Consider the following 21,476-nt stretch of genomic DNA (forward strand, 5'->3'; position numbering starts at 1 on the left):
GGCATGGTACCTGCATCCAGCTCTTACACTGACCAGGAGTCATAATGTATCACCTGGTTGAGTGTGGGGCATAGTTGAGTGTGGGGCATGATACCTGCATCCAGCTCTTACATTGACCAGGAGTCATAATGTATCACCTGGTTTAGTGTGGGGCATGGTACCTGGATTGTGTGATGTTCCTTTGAAAATCAACCATTACTTTGTCTGGACCCCTGGTATCTGGATTAGCGCTCTCATTTACATATCATTGCCATTGAATTACAAATTAATCATGTTGATTATCCATGAAACATTGTACATTCTGTAAATAAATCAGTACAAGCAATGATATTTCTGTGTCAATGTTTGGAAAATTAAAGCCCCTGTGGAATGCACATAAACATGAAGGATACCTCCATAAAAAAATCTGTCAACTCCATTCACTCTCTCAAACAACTTCAAGTGCTAGCTGTTACACAATACACCTGGTCCATATGGTGTTTTCAGGGTAGGTTTGGCCTCCAGTACTCCCACCTAATATAAGTAGCTCCAACTCATACCGAACCACATCTTCCCGAGGCAAGTAAGTTAACTGTCTATAAGAGTCCAGTTTCCACCCTTGGTGAAATTAGGCTGGTATTATGGAGTTAGAATTTGGCTGGACTAAAGAGTCTATGCATAGTCCAATCAAAATCGCTTAACGAAATCGAAATCCAGTTTGTAAACTGTCTCGAAGATTTCGGTCGATTGCAGGATTTGCAAAGCATGTGCACCGCCAACTCGTTGTCAACGGATATTTTCCAAACATTTTCATGTTTTTGATAAAGGTGCTCGCATGATTTGATTCACTTTGCGATGTAAGACTTGTTTTATCACAACATAGATCTTGATTATCGATCAGATCTTCTTCACTGGGCGCCACCGTTTTGTTTGAAACAAATGCAAGCAATGGAATCTGATATGGTCCATAGGAGAGGCTTTGAACGGACATAAGGGTGGTAACCACTGGTGGCGCTACGATCGAGCCCAGGAATTCCAGCCAAGTTTGGCAAGGGTGGAAACTGGACTTTTAAAGTCGGTTAACTCTCTTGCCTAGGGAAGATGACCGAACCACTAGACAAGATAACTATTATTTTAATTTGAATAGGGCTTAAATCAAGCCATGGTAGAGAAGGGGTCCAGGATATTTATCATAATAGATGGGGTGACTAGACACTGGACACAGGTTTGGTCAACTAGTGATGATCAGATGGTTCCAAATATGACCCCGACGGCATGCATCTTTGCTGAGGATATTAACTAATTGTTAGCCTGGCCCAGGCTCAATTATGTACAGGTCACCGTGATATATCTGGAAAACTGTTGCCTGTAGTGTAAAACAACATTTATTCACTCACTCCCTATTACTTTCTCTCTTTTCAGTGTTGACTATAACTAATACATTTGATTTCTTACAATTTAGGAAGCAAATGGATCAATGTAGCAACAACAGTATTTCCTCGATATCTTGATCCATACGATAAAACAAAACAAAACTGAAATGGCTTTCTTTGGGTAACATCATATTTTAAGAAAAGGTATTTCATTTCGAAACATAACACTGGAATAAACAATTATATATAAATAAATATATTCTTATTACATTCCAACCTATTAACAAGGCTGATGTAGTCAATGGATGGCTGGACACATTTGTGGTATGTTGAAAAGTTCTCCAAAAGTGTCCAGAAATCTGGAACTATACAAGAATAAATGTCCCCAAACTGTGAGATCATATTGTCCATCAGATTTGGAGACTGAAGACGGATTTGGAGACTTAAGTTTGTGACTTAAATTAATAACAAAATAAACAAGGTGAATCACAAATACTTATGGCAACATACTATCACATTAATAGCAGACATTATTATGTACATGTATGGATTATGTATCACAGTATCTGTTCCCTGAGCAAATGTGGTAAGTCAGGACGAAGTGGTGTGTAACATCTGGTATTCCATGCCTCAATACACTGTGCAGAGCTGTATCCCTTAGCCTGTCCAGGATCCGCTGATTGTTGGTTGAAGCCACACAATACCAGTACTGGGATTCACCCAAGAAGTTGATGTGAACGACCTCTGTCACTTTGAGTGAAAGCTTCAAGCTGATACACAACATAACTATAATAAATACTGTTTTATGCAGTGAACTCACTCTGGTATCACACAGATGCAGATCCATTTGTATATTTACACAAATTCTGAAGTCGTTGATATCTGAAAGCATAGCACGTGGTACATCCCAAGTGGTCCCAGATTAAGCCGGTATTGCCCCTGAGCGCCCCCTCTTCACGACCCATGGTCATCAGCACTTGGCAGCAGAGATCATGTCGACCACTGCCTGCTCTGACTTGACCACCACCACCTGCAGTCGTGGGCCAGACGTCCGGAATAACGTCATCACACTGAAGTTCAGAAAACAGGATGATGACACATTCCTATGACAATCTGATGTGTTGTAAACACTTTTAACATTAAACCCCAAAATACATACACTCCAAACGTTTTGTATGTTGGTACATATCCTGTACGTTTATCACTATGAAATAATGGCGAAAAGTTGGTTCAATTACATTGTGTTGTGCTTAGTGTCCCCCAATCCCCACGCAGTCGACTTATTTTGTCTGTTATGAATCTGTTGCAGGCGAGTTTCGTCGATAACCTATACATCTATAGAACTTGCCGTTCATTTTATTTCAAATAGATACAGTTTGACGATGCAAATATTATGTAATGATTGCACCAAAGACAACTGACCTCTGGTAGTCCTGACAGGCGATGTTATGGTCGTTGATGGCCAGAATCCTGTCCCCGATGCTCAGCTGACCACAGTGGTGGGCGGGGCTGCCCAGCAGCAGGTTCTTCACGTAAATTCCCGGGCACTTCAGCGGCGTGTACTGTAACACGTGGATACGCTATGTCTTTCACATATTGCCTAGGTTTGCTTTTGAAGGTTTTATATGTCATATCTAGGGATGAAATCGTGTATTGGAAGCCCACACGTTACATATTGAAAAAGTTATCGACAAGTTTGTTATACCTAAAACAGAACGCAGTTGTAACTGGCCGGTTTGTCCTATCATGTCTTTATTGTTAGATGAGAGTGGTTTCACGCTAATTGTTTCAGACACATTTAATCCATTCTACGGCTGGGAACACCAATATTAGTCTCCTTTGCTGTACCCTTGGGGAACAGGATTCGGATCGAAATGGGCTAAATGGGTTAAATACGACTCATCCTTATCTAAAGAAACGTACAGAATGGAAGGATACCTCACAAAACAGTTACTGAAATATACCAAGAAGATCCGGAATAGAATGGGTCTTAAGCAACTCATGCTTGCCTTAAGGGACGACTAACGGGATCGGGTGGTCAAGCTATCTGACATGGTTGATGCATCACAACGTTTCCAAATTGGCTAGATCGATGCTCATGATGTCAATCACTGGATTGTCTGGTCCAGACTTGATTATTTACAGACCGATGTCATATTGCTAAAATAGCTGAAATATTGCTGAGTAAACAAAGTTACTGAGATACGAATCGTGTTATTTAGCAATATGATATCACAATCGTTCCAAACTGAGAAAGATATGTTTTATTGACTGACTGCTCTACATTATTTAACTCCCGGTTGTTAAATAGTAGGGTTCAACAGTCAGGACAATGCCAAGTGCAGGGTACTACTGTCCCCCTTGCGGCTCGGTTACACTCATTTGTTAGATTCTTTGTTGCAAGTCTGACCACCTGATCCCGTAAGTCGCCTCTGACATAAAGCATTGGTTGCTGAAGACTTATTCTAACCCGGATCTTCACGGTGGGTTACACTCGTACTCGTGTTGTATAACCCTCACCAGCCCATCTATCAGTCCCAGCCCCAGCTGAGAGTCACCCTTGTCCAGCTCCACCGTCACCACATCCCCAGGGATGTCCTGGAGAAACACCTCGTCGTAGGGGAGGGACCGGCGGTTCCTGGGGGAGAGGCTGTTATACGCTCCAGGGGGGTGTTGCTTGGCACCTGACAATTAGTCAACCACTATATGAATACATGGATGTTTGGTCCACTTTAATCTTTCCAATAAAAAGTAAATAATTTGCAGACGTTTTTTCATTGAAGGATAATGCGAAAATCGAGAATAGTGGCAAACAGGTCATTCATCCCAATAGACAGTTGGAACAGCTGGAAACTACAGGCTTAATTGGTATTGGTATATCATACACAGTTTCTATTTTTTAAAGAACGTGGAGTATCATTGAGAACAGTATGTACTGATAGTGGAATGTTAGGTCTTTGTATCAGCTGCAGATGGCTTGTCGACGTGGTGAAGTACATAACAGCAAATGCTCACCAAACATGCTTCACCCACCAATATACCAGGGAGCATGTCTTTATATTAATTTGGTGGACTGAACAATATGCATTAATAAGAAAAACAAAAGTATTACAAACCTAAGAGATGTACAATTTGGTTGACACTTATATAAATCAGACGAACAGCCCTGGTGACTGCAGTTAGTGTCTTGTATGAAATACTTCAAATCAGTAACCAAAGCAGTAAATAAGATATGCGGTTCTCTGTATACTGAGGGCTCATGAAGTCTTGATACCGAAGGATCGTGAGGTACAATGGATACTGAAGGATCGTGAGGTACAATGGATACTGAAGGATCGTGAGGTACAATGGATACTGAAGGATCGTGAGGTACAATGGATACTGAAGGATCGTGAGGTACAATGGACACTGAAGGATCGTGAGGTACACTTGATACTGAAGGATCGTGGGGTACAATGGATACTGATGGATCGTGAGGTACACTTGATACTGAAGGGTCGTGAGGTACACTTGATACTGAAGGGTCGTGAGGTACAATGCATATTGAAGGATCATGAGGTACAATGGATACTGAAGGATCGTGAGGTACAATGGACACTGAAGGATCGTGAGGTACAATGGATACTGATGGAGCGTGAGGTACAATGGATACTGAAGGGTCGTGAGGTACAATGGATACTGAAGAATGGTGAGGTACAATGGATTCTGAAGGATCGTGAGGTACAATGGATACTGAAGGATCGTGAGGTACAATGGGTACTGAAGGATCGTGAGGTACAATGGACACTAAAGGATCGTGAGGTACAATGGATACTGAAGGACCGTGAGGTACAATGGATACTGAAGGATCGTGAGGTACAATGGATACTGAAGGATCGTGAGGTACAATGGATACTGAAGGGTCGTGAGGTACAATGGGTACTGAAGGATCGTGAGGTACAATGGATACTGAAGGATCGTGAGGTACAATGGATACGGAAGGATCGTGAGGTACAATGGATACTGAAGGATCGTGAGGTACAATGGGTACTGAAGGATCGTGAGGTACAATGGATACTGAAGGATCGTGAGGTACACTTGATACTGATGGAGCGTATGGTGGAGGATACTGATGGCTAAAGAGGTACAATGGACACTGGTGGATCGTGAGCGATTTTTGATACGAGTTGATGGCATTGATATTATTTGATCATAGGGAATGTGGATGAGTATTACCTGATCACACGTGGATGCGTATTGCCTGATCACACGTGGATGGGAATTACCTGATCACACGTGGATGGGAATTACCTGATCACATGTGGATGGGAATTACCTGATCACACGTGGATGGGCATTACCTGATCACACGTGGATGAGTATTACCTGATCACACGTGGATGGGTATTACCTGATCACATGTGGATGGGAATTACCTGATCACACGTGGATGGGTATTACCTGATCACTTGTGGATGAGCATTACCTGATCACACGTGGATGGGTATTACCTGATCACACGTGGATGGGCATTACCTGATCACATGTGGATGGGTATTACCTGATCACACGTGGATGGGTATTACCTGATCACATGTGGATGGGTATTACCTGATCACACCTGGATGTGTAATTTGATCAAATGCGGCCAGATGTGATCACAAAAAACTCGGGGTATTACGTAATCAGTTAATCACAGAGAACTGTTTCTATTATCTGATCACTTGTGACAGGGTATTATATGATCACAACGTATGTGTAATTATGTGTCACTCAGCACTAGAATTAAAGCCATCTATAATACACCTTTAGCGACAACCCGGTACCTTCTGAGAAATGAAGAATATGTAGATATGTTTGTAAGATGGATGCACAGCAATACAGCGAACTATTCAAGAGTGTTGTACAACCCGACACCGAGGCAAGCAGCATATATAAGCCTGACCCCCACCCAGCAGTAGCAGCCATGCATACACGCCTTCACACGCAGCCTCTACCCAGATTACCTGTCTGAAGACTGATTAGCAAACATGGCTTACCCTTCATTCTGGAATGTAAGTAAAGCTTATGGTAAACAGTGACAGTCCCACGGGTTGAAGGTGGGTCGTTCACAGGATACAGCTTACCTGATGGGAATATACTCAGCGTATGGACAAGGGATGAATAGAGACAAGATGCGTCAAGAAACTTGTAATTATACTGGTATTTGTTTGTAAATGTGACTGAACTTTAACTCATCAAAAATGAATCAAGTCGACCAGTAAGTATTAAATGCTATAAGGGGTTGAATAATATAAATCAATATTTTGACCACAAGACGCTGCTGTATATTATTTTATAAAGAGTGTGTTATTTAATAATTCAGTTGTCTTTCTTATAATGGGTATGAACATGAATAAAGTATCGCCATTCACCTAAAGCCTTGGGTGCAGAGCTCCATACATACCGACATTGGTTGGATCTTCTAGGGACAAGACTTTCAAGGTTTGGGCGACGTTGTTGTTGCGGGAGTCAAATCGTTGAACTTCTACGTACACATCCTCAGGGAACTTTGACACGTCATCATAGTTGACACCAGTGCGCCCCACCCTAACACTGGGGCCAGCAGTTCGAGGGGATTTACATATGGACTTCTGACGAACAGTATCACAGCTATCTGTCCATAAGCCCTGAAGTAAACTATCAGTAGATCGCGACTTTGTTTTGTTATAAGGTGCTGTTGAAGTGTTACTACTAACGTCACCGTCTTTTTGTAAATCTAAAGGGGGGACACGGGTTATTGTCTTCCGTTTGGAAATTGGAAAATCTGTCACGTTATTGTTCCCTTGAACTCTGTAATCTCCGTTTGACCTTGACCTGTTTGACGGTAAAGGTGGTCGTTCTTGTGACCTAGTCCTCCACTGTTGACCTTGGTTTCTGTTGGTTGTTGAAAATCTGACGTTGCTTGACGAGCGTGAAGGGCGTACAGGGGGCACTCTGTCCGCTTGTTGGGGCTCGTGTTGGTGGCTCCCTCTAGGAGAGTCAATATTAAAGAAGGTCTTGGAGTCTCGTGGTCTGACTTCTGGTACTCTCGGGGTATTGCTCACACTTAGGCCACTGTCGCTGTCATCTGCCCAACAGGAACAATTACAAAATGATAGAATACAAAACTTATGATGGGGATATTCTGAGTGTGGCATGAGAGTGACTAATTGCTTGGAGAAGTCATACAATTGGGACCGCCGCCGTGGTCTGGTGGTAGAGCGTCCGCCTGAGAGTGGAAGGTTTGGGGTTCGATCATTGGCCGCGTCACACCAAAAGACGTTAAAAGATGGTACTTGTTGTTACCCTGCATGGAGCTCGGAATCAAGATGCTAAAACAAGGACTGGTCGGCTCGGAGTCAGTATTCTGTGTCTGAGTTGGGTATTCATGTTAAACAGCAGCATGGTGTCTCAGTGGGCTAGCACTATAAAATCGGCATTAGTTCCGACTAGTACAAACAGCCACACGCAGCCACACGCAGCCACACACACACACACACACACAAGCACGCACGCAGTCACCCACACACACGCAGCCACACACACACAGAGCCACACACACGCAGCCACACACACGCACGCACGCACACAGCGCCACACACACACACTCACACACACACACACGTCGTTATATATGTGCAATAAACTTGGATGCGACATTAAACCCCATTTCACCTCATCTCACCTCACCCAGCTCATACGGATGGTATTAGATATTGCACATTCAACTTCAGCTTATATGGGTTTTGTAAAGGTATGACATGTCTTATTATGCCTATCAAAAGTTGAGTACTGTAGCATATACAAAACAAGCTATGAAATGGTGCTTCGTCTTTCATAGAAATACTGTCAGTTGCATTTCTGGGACGTTCAGCCTCTACGGTGCTTCAGAATAACATCTCTCACCGTCTTCTGCTCCGTATACAGTTTGGAAGTGTTCCAGGTATTCCAGGAACCCCTCCGGAAACGTCTGTGTGAGATCCAAGGGACATCCCTCTTTGGGAAGAGCGAACGCTGGATGTGAGGACAGCTTTATTGGCAAATCTGGAATTCAACACCAACGAATAAAAATATACAACATACAAGACATTTGCCACGGGAACTAACTTCGTACATAAAGAGAATATAATGGAAATAGAGTGTGGATGTGGCAAAGAACTTTGACAGTAGAAGCAACCCTGTACCTTCTTCCCTTGGGTTGCTGACGCCCCCTTCCGGGGGGAACCAGTGAGTAGGTGCAGCCTTCTTCATCCCCAGTTGGTACCCCCTTAGCAGCTTCAGCAGCTGAGACTCGTTCAGGGAAGTGAACTGGGTCCGGAACGCTGGCCAGTCCATCTGGAATCATTCACAAACATCCAACCTTACAACATCTTCAGTATTACTTGAGTGTGATTACATTACAGGTATGGTTGTGTGAAGGAAGGACCAGCGTGGCAGCTCACCAAGGCACTACTCACCCTGACAAGAATATTCTTGGACATGGCTAGAACGTCGGCGGCGGCAGTGAGGGGCTGCGACACTTGGTGAAACTGTCTGTCCAGCTGTTTGCTGGCTGACCACTCCTCAAGCCGAGACAGGTTGGCCTGGAGGCGCACCCCGAACGTCCAGTTGTAGTACTGTGCATCAGACTCTGCAGTCAATACCAACAATTACACTATTGTGACAGCTACACTACTCTGCCCTGTTCTTTTGAACACACATGATACTACAACATGAAAATAAGACATTTGTTTTCTTGATATTCGAGATTCCAACATATATAATGTTTAGTTTTAAGTGACTGTTGGTACCTTACCTGTAGTGATAAGCCTATTGAACAAAGATGTGCTAAGGAAGAACAAGAGATACGTCATCAGCTGTCTCATGACGTCATTGTGTAGTCTGACTTCCGATGCTATGTTTCGGGTTGTCTGCAGCACACTGAGGACGTGTCCGATGCCGTCCTTCTCCCACGTCTCGCTGCCGGAGAAGGGGTTGCTGTCCATCACCTTCCCAACCACGTGGTAGAGAATCTGAGGGAGAACCCATGGTATACGTACTTGTAGAATTCAGTGTGTATGTGTGATTTAATGCGTTCGTGGCTTATTACGCATTGGTCAGATATGATGCATCAAGGCAGTCGGAAAATAATCGTGCCAATAAACGATAGTCTGAGAAGTGTTTCACTCCGTTAGGGTAGCTTGGCCGACCAGGTGACAGTCAGCAAGATCATTTACCCAAATTTTTTTGCATGCTCGGCACCCAGTGCGACCAGCTATACTCGGCACCCAGTGCGACCAGCTATACTCGGCACCCAGTGCAACCAGCTATACACTCTAGGGCTCCTTTATGGAAATGACTCTCAAGGACTCATTTACGAAAAGGTCTCTCTGGGGTTACTTTATGGAGAGGACGCTCTAGGGTTCCTTTATGGAAAGGACACTCTAGGGATCCTTTATGAAAAGGTCTCTCTGGTGTTCCTTTATGGAAAGGACACACTAGGGCTCCTTTATGAAAAGGTCTCTCTGGGGTTCCTTTATGGAAATGATTACGGGGTTCCTTTATGGAAAGGACACTCTAGGGCTCCTTTATGAAAAGGATTCCGGGTTCCTTTATGAAAAAAGACACTCTAGGGTTCCTTTATGGAAATGACTCCGGGGTTCCTTTGTGGAAAGGATGCTCTAGGGCTCCTTTATGAAAATGACACTTTGGGGTTCCTTTATGGAAAGGACTCTCTAGGGCTCCTTTATGGAAATGACTCTCTAGGACTCCTTTATGAAAAGGTCTCTCTGGGGTTCCTTTATGGAAATGACTCCGGGGTTCCTTTATGAAAAAGACTCCGGGCTCCTTTATGAAAAAGACGCTCTAGGGCTCCTTTATGGAAAGGACTCCGGGGTTCCTTTATGGAAAGGACGCTCTAGGGCTCCTTTATCAGAAGGACTCCGGGTTCCTTTATGAAAAAGACAGTCTAGGGCTCCTTTATGGAAAGGACTCCGGGTTTCCTTTATGGAAAGGACTCCTTAGGGCTCCTTTATGGAAATGACACTTTGGGGTTCCTTTATGGAAAGGACACTCTAGGGCTCCTTTATGAAAAGGACATTTGAGGGTTCCTTATTGGAAAGGACACTCTAGGGCTCCTTTATGGAAAGGACACTTTGGAGTTCCTTTATAGAAAGGACACTCTAGGGCTCCTTTATGGAAAGGACACTTTGGGGTTCCTTTATGAAAAGGACTCCGGGGTTCCTTTATGGAAAGGACACTCTAGGGCTCCTTTAAGGAAAGGACACATAGGGTTCCTTAATGGAAAGGACACTCTAGGGCTCCTTTATGAAAAGGACTCCGGGTTCCTTTATGAAAAGGACTCCTTAGGGCTCCTTTATGGAAAGGACTCCGGGGCTCCTTTATGGAAAGGACTCCGGAGCTCCTTTATGAGAAGGACACTCGAAGGCTCCTTTATGAAAAGGACTCCGGGTTCCTTTATGGAAAGGACACTCTGGGGTTCCTTTATGAAAAGGACTCTGGGGTACCTTTATGGAAAGGACTCTCTGGGGCTCCTTTATGGAAAGGACTTTATGGAAATATTGTTATTTATAATTGTACCTAACTGTATCGCGGGGACTTATCTTAGTCTATGTGTGGTACGGCGCCGCCGCCTACCTAACGTATTTTCCGGGTTTTTGTACCTTTGTAACACAGTACACCGTTTGCTGGAAGCTAAAGCTGACGACGTCCTCCAACCCAGTGGCTAGTTCTTGAAGTCCTGCGTTCACCTCGTCTTCGGGGTCTGGGTTGACGCTGTGCGCATGAAGCTCGTGGAGCACATGCACATACAGCTGCACCGTGTTGGACATCCAGAAGATAAGGAGCTTCAGTGGGTCAAAGTCAGTTGTCGGTGAGCCATAGTCAAATACGGAACTGGAACACACAACATGCATAGTAGATATACCTTCTTCTAAACGTTGTACTGTAGAGTGATCAGAGTCTCGTAAAGAAAGAGGTCTACTTGCCATTCACAGAATACACGAATAAACCTCTGTGAATGATGGAAATGGCTTACCTGTCATAACGCTGTGACGATAATGTTTTAGCCAAATCCTGAAATATGATGAAGAGATCAAATTTTATATAATATTGTGACAACCTTTGAAACCAAATCAAACAAAGCATTTACTGAATGTCATAATCATAATAGCGTTATCAGACAAAAGAAGCGTTTGATTTAAGTCAAATAACAAACACCAATATTACAGCACATGTGGTGAAAGTTCCGCTCGACAGGACGTATTATTAGAATCCACATCCGTTTAACCTTCACTGCTATGTCGATACGATGTTATCCCGATACTACTTCTGTAGTTCAGTTCCAATGTCTGGAGATACTAGACATGACAGAGCATGTCAAATAATATCTCACAGTTAACAGGTAGGGCACCATCTTGAATACTTACGGCTACTTTTTCCCTGACACAGAACAACACTCTCCTCTGAAGGTTTTTCAGGTGATGTCTTGTGAACTTCCGGTGGGCGTGGTCGAGACAGGCTACAAACATGACAGCTGGCGTGAGAGGGTGATCCCGCCTGCTGCAGCTGTGGACGTCAAGGATGGCCTTCACTAGGTCTTCCTCCTTCTCCTTGCAGTAGGCAAACGTTATCTGGTGACCCTCGTTGGCGGATGCGCCCCCCTCACCTGCGTCAAACGACGCTGAGAAATCCCCTGACGCACCGAGACTCGAGTTGAGGAAATCATTAAGGGGGCCTCGATCTCTGGAGGACATTAGCTTGGTCGTGTCATGGTGAGTCGCTGATGAGTTGAACCATGACAGACTTTCTGGTATGTCATGTCCCCCCGATGGGTCTTTGTATAGGAACATATAATACCTGCCTATAGTGATGACGTCTCCAGCATAAATGTGCGCCATGTCACTTATTGGGTGTCCATTCACAGCAACCAAGGCTCCTTCAAACACCTCCATTTCTATAAAGAAGCAGTACCTATTGTCCGTATGTACAGAGCCCATATCTTTAGTATTCTTCAGAGTCAAAACACAATGTAACGGGAGTATATCAGGTCCTCCCAGTCCAATCTCGGAAGAATAGGGGTGACCACGAAACCTGCCTATCTTGGTACATTTGGACTTGAGTTGATACTGTACCTGGTCACGGAGTGTGTCGTAGCCTCGCAGAGTCAGCAGGTATGGGTTCTGCGTCGGGCGTAAATCCGAGCTTGTTGCGCCGCTGTCGTCAGACATTGTCTCCCTTTGAATAGACTTGACGTCATGACTATGAATCCTGAACTGGGAAGTCTCCATGTTCCAGGACGCAGACAAGGGAATAGCCCCAGGGGCCACCTTGGCCATCATTATCTTCCTGGCATTGTCATTCAGCCCTAGCGTATCATCCGCTGATTGTTCTCTCACAACCTCCGCCCTCTTGTGAAGTTCATAGCGTCTAGAGAAGCCATTGCTAGGCTTCCAGTAGGACTGGAGCTCCAGAGGTTTGTCCGAGTCGTCGAGAACCCGCCTACACACTGTTCGCCACTTGTTGCTGGGTCTCTGAGAATACGAGGGGGTAGCTGTCTCCACTAGCCCTATGACGTCACACAGCACATACTCAACATAGTGCCCGGGGGGTTGTCCATAGCGTTCCAGGGCCTGCTTCACGAGCTCCTGGGATGTGGAGCGGGTGGAGGCGAGGACGCTCTTATATTCGGCCCCAGGAAGAACTGACTCACCAAAGATCTTGAGGACACCAGGAAGCCTGTCGTCGATAGAGAGCTCCGAGGACATGTCGGCATCGTCCTCTGTGAGGTCCTTGACGCTATAGGACCTGCTTAGACTCCTGGTCTTCTTGGCCTTGGGATGGCCTGGCGCGGGCGGTGCTTCCCGGGGGGACAGGCTGGAGGTTTGCTGAATCTCTGCGTGGCGGGGGCTGAGAACCTTGCCCGGTTTTGAGGTCAACATTGTGCTAGAGAAGCAGAAGGCTAAGATCTAGTCTGAAACCAAAGACGTCAATCATGAAGTGAAATTTTTTTTACATTTGCAACTATAACATTTTATCAACAGTTTCCTACTGACATGCAATATAATGCTGATTAACATCCTCAATGATTGCATTTTTTTTATGACCACAGACGGCGGTAATCAATGCCAGATACTGAGGAAATAACCTCTATTTTCTTCCCGTGATTACTGCCAGTCAACTTGAAGGAGCCGAAGCGAAATCCATCTTGTATGGGCTATTTCTAACGGGTGACAGTACAAACAAAATGACCCGTGAAGATCCGGGGTAGAATAGGCCTCCAGCAACCCATGCTTGTCTTAAAAAGGCGACTATGATTGTCGTAAGGGGCGACTAACGGGATCGGGTGGTCAGGCTCGCTGACTTGGTTGATGCATGTCGTCGGTCTCATTTGCCTGGATTGATGCCCATGATTTCAGTCACTGGATTCTCTGGTCCAGACGCGATTATTTACAGACCGCCGTAATATAGCTGAAATATTGCTGAGTGCGGCGTTAAACAACAAACAAACCAAAACAAACAAAATGGTAGTACTGCTGGCGGAGTGATGTCTGCCATAGCATGTTCCACTCTGTTCGTCCAAATGAGAAGGAAACTATGATAAGATACCGACATGCGTTGTTGTGAGTGGACTATTGTCGTGTGTGGCTTTATCTCGTTGGACGCACTCAGCCATGAATTTCATCAGTTATACACTGCCACAGGTGTTAGATTACACGTTTTACGACGAAATAAAAACTTGGTCATTTCGACAGTACAAATGGAGATGGAACTTCAAGTCACCCATCTCCTTGCCGCTGTGTTGAACAATTCCGAAGCAATCTGTCTTGCACATAAATGCTTCGCGTTAATGGTAACATAACTGGAATTGTGAATATATTTGAGTATCCTCAAGGACACAGCTTATTGTTATAGCTGATATGTATTGTCACCAAAGGTGTTAGGTTAATCATTTTCTTCACAAGGAAAGGAAGGGACACGAGTTATCACTACCTAATTCCCCCCTTCTCCCATCAAATGTGAATGGGCATCTCTGTGTGTGTGTACATGCCGGGGAGCCCTGAACATGCCGTTGTCATACTGGGTATACACTGGTTGTTATCGGGACCAGTAAGAATACATATTTACAGATATTGAGATGGTTGCGGACTATGCTGGCTTTGAAGCGATTGTGACCACATTGCACACGAGACTTTAAGCATAAAGAGACCGAACAGCTTATCGTCTTTGACTTTATAATTGATTTTAATTATATAAATATGATTGGATGTTTTGTTTCCTTGCCAACCATCATATTTAAAAAAATAACATGGTCGATGAAGGAAGGAAGTGTTCGATGCACACACATGATGAAGAAGAGGCTGGTTGACGTGCAGACCCAGGGCGGGACCTAGAGGTTAAGCGCTGCATGGCTTGACATGCCATAGGTCATGTTCGATTTCCCTAGCTGGGTACATTGAGTGAAGCTGTACCCCGTCGTGCTATAACATATCTGTAATTAGTCCATCTATCATTGACATTGCACAAATCGTTTTTACCAGCGTTTCAATAAAATGTTGGGAAATGTGAGCGCTAACACATGATATACACTTTTACTTTCCAACTTTAAATCTACTCAAATCTATCAGGTACGGGATTCTGTTCTTGAAGCACCCAGTTAGCATTAAGCCGGCGATAGCATTTATTACTAAGTACGACACAATACAATTCTGATTGATAAACCTTTATATATCGGCTTACGAATCGATTATAGTCATATGTGAGAACTGCCTGATTGCGTAAGCCCCAAACACGACGAGGCAGAAGTTGTACGTGTCTTGGCGGGTCAACATTGGAGGTTAGGGCTTGGGGTTATTTCACCGACTGTTAATGACTAAGTACATGCTTAGTCCCAGGTATTAGCTGCTTACATACTTCACAGCTAGTAGGCTCCTAGTTGACATTGTGTTGGTGATTGGGCGGGTACAACCAGTGGATGGATTAGCATCACGGCGATCAACAAGGAGATGAACGGAGCGCCAATATTTGATTTCGATAGCTTTATATTTTAATTCATCCTACCATTGGAAGATTCATTTGTACGAACACTTACCGGTGTCAGTGTTCTTGCTATAGATTGCAGAACTTATTAAACGATTAATATGGATAAAGGGGTATAATATGCTGTTATTGAAGAGTCATTTATCATGTTCATAATAACATTGTCAATATCGAATACACTTCAAGTTCACATGTTTTTCCTCTCACTGCAATTTTAAACTTCGAGATATGGGATCTAAAAGTAACAACACACCATTAAATAAATAAACAGAGAAATGTTTGGAATTGAATGAGCAAACTTTGAGCACGAACCAATTTCGTGTACCATGCCGCCAAACGCGCGAGTAAATAGGACCCGTTGATGATGCACACCGCGTGGGGCTGATTAGCCTTGCTCCAAGGCTGTACTGAATGAAAAGTCCATGCATGCGTAGTAATTCTATCCTCCTAATAGGCAAGTCTAGATATGTGGACAGTACATCTAAGGACTCTCATATTGGGGCAATTTGTTCTTATTATTTACATAATCTGGAACTTGATATAAAATTAATAATTATTGCCTTAGAGACTTGTGCAAGTCTAGGGGATGATGTGAAATATTTCATTCAGCACTTCTCTCCCTCTCTCCCCAACGCACACATTTACCACGTGCACACCCCCTGTCTCCCCAAAGTCCCCCCCCCCCCCTCCCCAACCACCACCACACCTCTCTACAAGTCGACCTGCTGCCGCCATGTCAAGCAACGTTGAGGTGATGGGTGTTGTTGACATGGGGATTTCTCAATTTTTCCCCTCACGTAAACCCCACAAGCGACGACATGGGGTTACATTAGTGAAGACGGTAGTAATCGCCTTGATTTCTTCCACAAACTGCAAACATCTACCGTACATTTTCTAATTAAACACTAGATGGTAGTCATAGTGCGATGACGTTCAACATGTTTAAATCAGGAACTGGATTTTTTTCCCGACATATTCAAAATATAACGTGCCAGTAAATGGTATACATGGATTTCTGTTTACACGGGTCCATTTCAAATATACTGCAGAATGAGTATAACAAGATAATACATAACAATCATAAACTAATCCACAGCATTGTCTTGTAGTCTGGACACTAGTGAAACAGATTTAACACCAGTCTACAGCATTGACTTGTTGTCTGGACACTAGTGAAACAGATTTAACACCAGTCTACAGCATTGACTTGTTGTCTGGACACTAGTGAAACAGATTTAACACCAATCTACAGCATTGACTTGTTGTCTGGACACTAGTGAAACAGATTTACAAATGTATTTTTCACCTCTACCATCAATTAGCTGATGATTCGTTGCTAACCAGTAATAGTATTGTATTTGCAACACACACATATTATAGATGACTGCAAAATCCAAAGTGCATACACTTTTGCATTGGACGAAATACGAGCACATGTTGAGGTTTTACGGTAAATGAAACCACGCTCTCTCGACTTTACTCACGAGTGTTTTTCCCTCGTAACATTGTCTGCAAAAACCTTTATACTGTGCTCTGGGGAAAACCTCACAAAAAACAACGTCCTTATCGGACAACTAAATGTACTTGCGCATGTAGTGAACACGCGGAGTCACATGACCTATCCTTTCTTTAAGAATTTGTAAATTAATCTGACCTTAACTTTCCTCATCATACACCAACAGCTGGCCATGTTGACAGCAGGAGACTGCGCGGGTTAAACAAATTGGCTTTCACCCAATTATTAGAGCTAAATTAAAAAATCTACAAACGTATTTTCTTTGAAGAGGACAACTTGCTATATGAGGCTACAAAATCAGGGTTCTGTTCACCTTCGAAGGCTGGAGCCAGTCTAAGTTCCAAGCTACGGATTACACTACTGTTGTCTCGGGGTGAGGGGATCAAAGCTAAACTTCGAATTAACCGGAGTTAGGCGATCCTGAATCATATATATGAAACACATTGTTTTGTTGTATCTGAATTGGTACCAGCCTAATGCCCTTCGCATGCGCACACTATACATGTTTGAATATACGCGTGCTTTCACAATAACTACATGAATAATTACACAGAGGTCTACATACACACACATATGTAGCACGCGTAATGGGTGCTGCATGTGAATAGTGTATGGGGTTACACCGACATGTCTTAAGCCACCAAGGACGACATGTTCAAATGTAATTGTGAAATGTCGTGTTCGGGCGCGGTGTGTTTTCTGTGTTGAGTACGATGTTTGCCGGTCAATCGACACAGAGCATTCAACACACGTTCAGTCATCCCGGTTGAAAAGTGGAAATAAGTTGAATAAATCTGATAGCTGACCTTGACCTTTGACCAACAATACATGTACAGGTTTGCTTTAACTTTCTGCTTTCTACATTCAGTAGATGATGCGTATATGCAGCTGGACTCTAGAATGCCGCATGTATAGATAATGGGTGAAGAGTGACATTTAAAAAGGACAACTCGGGGACGTGCTTCAAGCCTTCCGGAATCTTGGGAATGAGAAAACATACTTACCCTCATTTCACGCCGGGCGTTGCGAATCTTTCGGCCATGTTCATAGGCAAAACACCAAGTCTTTCTTTCATTCATTAACTATAGTACACATGGCGGCTGTTGCGCTGTTGCAACTGTGACTTCACCCTTTCTGTATGGCTCCCATAATTGAATATTTACATCCTGTAGCATGGCCGCGTACTTCACACTGACAAGTTGAAAAAACGTAAACCTATCGATCTACACGCCTCTTTTATTACACGATCATAAATGTGGCCATAAAAGCATAAATAACAACTATCGATTGAAAATCGCGTTGTCAGAAACCCTTTCAGAATAAAGCAAAAAAAAAATACCTTACCTGGAAACAGGTATGAATCACTTCGTCTCTTGGCATCCAGACATAGGGAATATTAAATTGTTGGACAAGTTCATGGAGAATAACGAGACTTTGGGACAGACAGTTTGAGGGATTACTCGTTCAAGAGTGAAGTATAGCTAATATCAAAAAAAGGTATACAACTGTTTCCCATTGTATTGCTGTCACAGTAAACGAATACAATTCTTCCTTTAACTTGTATTCAAAAGTGTGTTTCTCACGTTAAATATATAAATTTATGGATTAAGATTTGATAAATGTTGAGCCAAGGTTTTGTAAGTATTTGGCGAAAAGTATGACTGGTGAGAATTAATCACACCCTCGGTTCGTCACGCTTTTCAGCTTTAAAGTGTTTGGTAGAAACCGACTGCGCAAATAACCATTCTCGGGTGAATACATGTCCGTTCCTAACTATAGGTGTCCATTTGTCCTATCGCACCTGCCGTGATAAAACATTCATGTGTGTGCGAAAACAAACTCTGTATACACTTACCTGTGAGATCAAAGAAAAGCAGACTAATGCCGATTTACAAGTAGACAAGTGAGGAATCCAGGTAAACTACCAGCTCGCTCAGTGTTTTGAGCGACCTGTCCCAATAAATGCACTCATCCTTTAAAAATGTTAAAAAGTTAGTCCCATCATTCCACAGGATGTCCTCAATGGATATCGGTTAATGAAAAATTTGGTTTCCATGGCAATGGACAACGCGAGCAGGTCGAGCAGTACTCCATGTTAAGTTTCTCCCGGGTAACTCACATCAAGCCAATTCGCATCAGACCATTTGCCACAATTTTCTTCCTAGTCAGAAAACTTTCTCTCTGCTCACCACTGACTTGTCAGGCCAGACCAAACTGCTTTAACACCGGAGTTAGCGGATTACGACGGGCTAAGTCTTAGGAAAAACCCCATTGCCTGTCATTATTCGGTCTCAATTAATCCCTCTAAAACCGCACAAACGCCGAGTGGACGGGTCCCCGGCTTTGCATGTAAATATCGCTGTGGAGACGCGTGGAAGCCATTCAGCTTTAATTATAAATCCATCTTTCCTCTCCCCGCAGGAGGCCATGATGCATGTGTCTTGAAATTGACACACAGGGTGCACGTCATTACGTGGAAGATGTGGGGCCGGGAAACGAGTGGTGGAGTCGGGAGGGGAGTTAGTTGATGGGGGAACTTGTGAATGCTTCAGCTTTAATTTTCATTCAAGCTAACAATTTGAATTTAATTGCACTGTCAAGATCATCGATGATGTATTCTAAAGATGTGATAATTCCTTAATACTGCTTAGGTATATACACTATACCCCTGAAGGCAGTACAATATAGCAGTAATAGTGGCAGTTGCACTAGCAGGAGCGGTGCTAGTGGTAGTGGTAGATGTAGTAACAGCAGTAGTAGTAGTTACAGCAGCAGCAGCAGCAGAAGGGGTAGTAGGAGTAAGATTAGTAATAGCAGTAGTAGGAGTAGGAGCAGTAGCAGCAGAAGAAACAATAGTAGTAGTATTGGTAGTAGTATCAGTAGTAGTAGTAGTAGTAGTAGTTCGCAGAAAAATGATGATTGAGAACTCGTTAGAAATGGGACGGGGACGGAAGAACACCTTGGCAGTTCTACTGAAAACAGCTTGCTTAGACGCAGAATGTGAAAGATACGTCGATGAAATTCTACTAGTCCGCCTGATGTAGCTCGCGGCTGCGAGTTTGGTACCAGTAGTCAGTAGACGGATGCAAGTTTCATCTTTCTTAATATAACACTGGCGGCGTAACTTTTACTTTCATTTATTTAATTAAAACAAAGTGCGGACATTTTATTTGAAATTTAAGACCAGTAAAGTTTAATGATTTGAAGTATTATAAAACATTTAAAAAAATACCATTCAGAAAATAACTGCGCTGTAATCAAAAACCTACTTTGATAATTTACGATTATTATGTTGTTGTGACAATATTACAATTTATACAGCAACAAAGATGATATAAAAGTAAGAACTTCGACAGTATGTGAAAGGAAATTACATAGGGTCGTACCTTAATGAAGTAAGCCTCGAGACAAAAACTTCCTGTGCTTCAAAGACGACCTGCATGCATTGACTGACGACAGACAAGCATTGCCCATGTCTCCTGCCTTTTGTTTTGCACAGCCAAAACCAACATGACGGCGAGCAGCGAGAATACACAACCTGTACAATGTAAAGCTGCACACAGTGTTTGTCAACAGTTTGTTGGGACTGGCCTCTCCCGTCAACTGACTTTGGCCAACTGGTTTCATCTCTACAGTCACAATTTGTATTTGATTGGGGGAAAAGCGTGCCCCAAACTGGATGTTATGTTTCCAGAGCCTGAGAGAACCTGTGTACGGTAACAGGCTTAGTACACCTGTTTGGGCGAGATTTGAAACGTCCGAGAGGATTTGAATCTCGAGACAATCTTAGCTTACGACAGGAGCCCCTACTGGCTCCGTGATGGACAAAGGTAGCAGCGCCATTTACAAAACTATACATTGGTTTACCTTACGGAAACATATTAGATTTGAAAAGTGTTTCTATGCTTCATAGAGAAATGGAAAAATGGGCTGCACCCATTGTAGAGTGGCAGCAGTCTGTATGATCTATGTGTACGAGTTGGTTGAACAAATCTCGTGAAGATCCGGGTTAGAATTGGTCTTCAGCAACCCATGCTTGTCGTAAATGGTGACTATGCTTGTAGTCAGGGTCGCTGACGTGGTTGATGCACGTCACCGTATCCCAATTGGGTGGATCGATGCTCATGATGTCAATCACTGGATTGTCTGGTCCAAAATAAGCTGAAAATGACCCTTTGCTTTAAGTATTGTTTTAGTTAATTTCATTTTCAGCTTCCAATGCGATTGCAGTTTTTCATAAGAAAGCAAACAAGATAAATTCATTCATAAATAGTCCAGACAACGCATCCCCTACGCGTATTATCCTCGACCCGCATGGAATTTGCAGTGAAGTTGTTTCGACTTTATGTTGCTGCAATATTTAGAATATTTCCAGGAACGTATGTGAAAAGTACGTGAAACCATGTATAACATCAGTCACGAGAATGTATAGACATGTCTAACCTTGTCTACACATACAGCACTATTCCAGCTATATGACGACGGTCTGTAAATAATCGAGTCTTGACAAAACAATTCTGTGACTGACATCATGAGCTTCGATCTATGCAATTGGAATACGATGACATGCA

At 43.4% G+C, this 21,476-nt stretch overlaps 1 protein-coding gene across 2 annotated transcripts; it reads right to left on the reverse strand.

Annotated features, from left to right (window-relative positions):
- Positions 1-1,537: 1,537 nt before the first annotated feature.
- Positions 1,538-18,821, reverse strand: LOC139469127 (ras-associating and dilute domain-containing protein-like). 2 transcript variants are annotated; one of them, XM_071251261.1, is made up of 12 exons: positions 18,761-18,821; positions 11,780-13,323; positions 11,389-11,426; positions 11,015-11,246; positions 9,148-9,364; positions 8,810-8,982; positions 8,537-8,687; positions 8,259-8,396; positions 6,778-7,440; positions 3,873-4,036; positions 2,775-2,914; positions 1,538-2,422 (listed from the first exon to the last, which is right to left on the reverse strand). In XM_071251261.1, the coding sequence occupies exons 2-12, from the start codon at positions 13,289-13,291 to the stop codon at positions 2,323-2,325; spliced, it is 3,528 nt and encodes a 1,175-aa protein (XP_071107362.1). In that variant the 5' UTR covers positions 13,292-13,323; positions 18,761-18,821; the 3' UTR covers positions 1,538-2,322. The 2 variants fall into 2 exon arrangements, with proteins under 2 accessions (XP_071107362.1, XP_071107364.1); XM_071251263.1 differs by lacking the exon at positions 18,761-18,821 and adding an exon at positions 17,910-17,945.
- Between the last annotated feature and the right edge of the window lie 2,655 nt (positions 18,822-21,476).

The sequence above is a fragment of the Haliotis cracherodii genome, unplaced genomic scaffold, assembly GCF_022045235.1.
Source record: "Haliotis cracherodii isolate W230 unplaced genomic scaffold, xgHalCrac1.p SCAF_2, whole genome shotgun sequence".
Taxonomy (NCBI): Eukaryota; Metazoa; Mollusca; class Gastropoda; order Lepetellida; family Haliotidae; genus Haliotis; species Haliotis cracherodii.